At 41.0% G+C, this 2754-nt stretch overlaps 1 protein-coding gene across 1 annotated transcript; it reads left to right on the top strand.

Moving 5' to 3' along the window:
- The first annotated feature begins 807 nt into the window (after positions 1-807).
- On the top strand, positions 808-1776 carry LOC143389709 (olfactory receptor 2G6-like). The gene has a single exon (XM_076842580.1). The coding sequence runs from the start codon at positions 808-810 to the stop codon at positions 1774-1776; it is 969 nt and encodes a 322-aa protein (XP_076698695.1).
- The last annotated feature ends 978 nt before the right edge of the window (positions 1777-2754 follow it).

Raw genomic sequence — 2754 nt, forward strand, 5'->3', positions numbered from 1 at the left:
AGTGTAAGACACCTACATGGGTCACATTGATCATCTTCTTCCCTGATACAGACACACACAACCAACGTATCTGCTATGCATCTTTGAGAAGCTCAGGGGGTAGGGCAAGGGTCATCACCAGCCACACACAGAGCATTTTCTCACTGGAACCCGCATTTTTCTATGTGGACAAACACATGTGATGAAAATTGTGCTTCTGATGCCAGTTGGCTAAAAGTGGTTGTGTATATAATTTTTCTTAGTCTTCTATTTTATCCGTGTTTCTTGTTAATTTTGATTTTGTTTTTTCACATAGTTTTACATAGATGTTATAGACCTGCAACAATATACACACAATTTTCATTTTACACATTCTGAATTTTAATTTGATTTGCTATTTGACAATAATTATTTTTATTATTAGCTTTTGAAAGTTGCTCAAGTTTCATATGCCCATAGAATAAAACATTTGTATTAAAAGAACACTGGGTCATTTTCTTCATAGATGTATAACTTTAAGGCACAAATGTATTGTGTAAAATAGGCAGAACACAAAAATAAGAAAAGGAAATGAATATATGCAAATGAACATAAATAAAACAAATATTAAATTTGTTGCTTGGGTCAGATATTACTGAAGGAAAAAAGGAGCAAAGAATTTCCTGCAGATGGGCAAGTTTGGAGGAGAGGGCTACAGGTCTATATGACAGGTCCAGGGGCGACATCAGGGACATAGTCCCACAGCAAAAAAGCTGGGTCACCAAGGCTGACCACGTTGCCTTCTTTCTCCAGGACATTAGTCATTTTTTGAAGGAAAGCTGCAGGGAAATGGAGGACACCAACAGCAGTTTGGAAAAGGGATTTCTTCTCCTGGGATTTTCAGATCAGCCCCGGCTGGAGAGGCTCCTCTTTGTTATCATTTTGCACTTTTACATCTTGAACCTTCTGGGGAATGCCACCATTATACTAGTGTCCTGCCTGGACCCCAGACTGCACACCCCAATGTATGTTTTCCTCAGCAACCTCTCCTGTGTGGACATCTGTTTCACCACCAGCGTAGCCCCACAGCTGCTGGTTACCATGAACAGGAGCGACAAGACTGTGAGCTATGCTGGGTGCGTGGCCCAGCTCTATGTGGCCATGGGGTTGGGTTCATCCAAGTGTATCCTCCTGGCGGTCATGGCTTATGATCGCTATGCTGCTGTCTGCCGGCCACTGCACTACACAGCCATCATGCATCTGAAACTCTGCGCATCCCTGGCCAGCACAGCGTGGCTCAGTGGCCTCATGACCTCCATGATTCAGTGCTCCCTCACTCTGCAACTGCCCCTTTATGGTCATCACAAGCTGGACCACATTTTCTGTGAGGTGCCTGTGCTGATCACACTGGCCTGTATGGACACGACATTCAATGAGGCAGAACTCTTTGTGGCCAGTGTAATCTTTCTAATTGTCCCTGTGTCCCTCATGTTAGTCTCCTATGACTTCATAACTCAAGCAGTGCTCAGAATCAATTCAGCCACTGGGTGCAGAAAAGCCTTTGGCACCTGCTCGTCACACCTGGTTGTCGTCATCATTTTCTATGGCACCACCATATTCATGTACCTTCAACCAGCCAGAAGTGACTCCAAGAACCAGGGGAAGTTTGTCTCTCTTTTCTACACCATAGTCACTCCGCTTTTAAACCCCATTATCTACACTCTGAGAAACAAAGATGTCAAAGGAGTGTTGAGGACCATGGTAATGGGAAGGCGTTCAGGTCAGGACGGTCATGGCCTTAGTTGTAACCTCAGATAGCAAGGATAAGCTCACAGGTGGCCTGCTTTCAGTTTGCTCCTCCTGTCCAGAGCACAGGGAACTGAGAAGAGACTCAAGTGCTGAAGGCACAGTGATATTTTCCATTCTTATGCACCCCAGGATTCTGGGCTCTACCTTTAGAAAACCCTGCACTCTTTCCAACCACATTATCAACTGTCATGTTCTCAATCTTTCTTTTCTAATTTTTTGTCAGTACATGGTAACTGCCTAAGAGTAGAATTCACTGGAAAACATTCTCATGTGCACATTACAATTGTATCAGTACCCACTATTTCTACCTAGCATTCTGTTCCACCTGAAAACTTCTATTTATTCTAAAGAATATGTTACCCACACATTCCAGGTTTTCTGACACACCATACTTCATATTACCTGAGAAAAATTTGTTTCAAAACACATATTTCCCTAGCACATGGAAATTGTTCGTTTTCACAGGCATTGTTTGTACATGCACACACACGAAGAGGTCATGGAATATGTACAATATACTGTGAAATAATGTGGCCATTTTCTGACAACCCAACAGTTTAAGCCTGAGAATACTGTGTCCTGATGTACTGGCTTATTTGTAACACAAGAAAACCGACTGTAATTCAGAGTTGATACCTTGATTCCATGAAACTATGGGATACAAAAAATAATGTTTTATTAAAGGAGCAAAGAAGCCAGCTTTTTTTTTTTTTTGAAGAGGCTGAACCAAAGTGCCATATACAAAACCCCCAAAGTTATAGTGTATTCACAATTTATGAAGTCTACCATGAAGTAATTGCTTCCAGCCTGAACTTCTGAAGAAGAAAAAATTTATTATGTGTTTTATTTTTTTTAAATTTGAAATGTGAAGACTATACACAGGCTCATGTCAATGTTCATAGTTTCATATTTGGTTCCCAAAAGTCATATTCAGAAGCAACTGAATGATAAATATAATCTTATATTTTACTAAACTCTTTAATTCTT

This window comes from Callospermophilus lateralis, unplaced genomic scaffold, assembly GCF_048772815.1.
Source record: "Callospermophilus lateralis isolate mCalLat2 unplaced genomic scaffold, mCalLat2.hap1 Scaffold_63, whole genome shotgun sequence".
Taxonomy (NCBI): Eukaryota; Metazoa; Chordata; class Mammalia; order Rodentia; family Sciuridae; genus Callospermophilus; species Callospermophilus lateralis.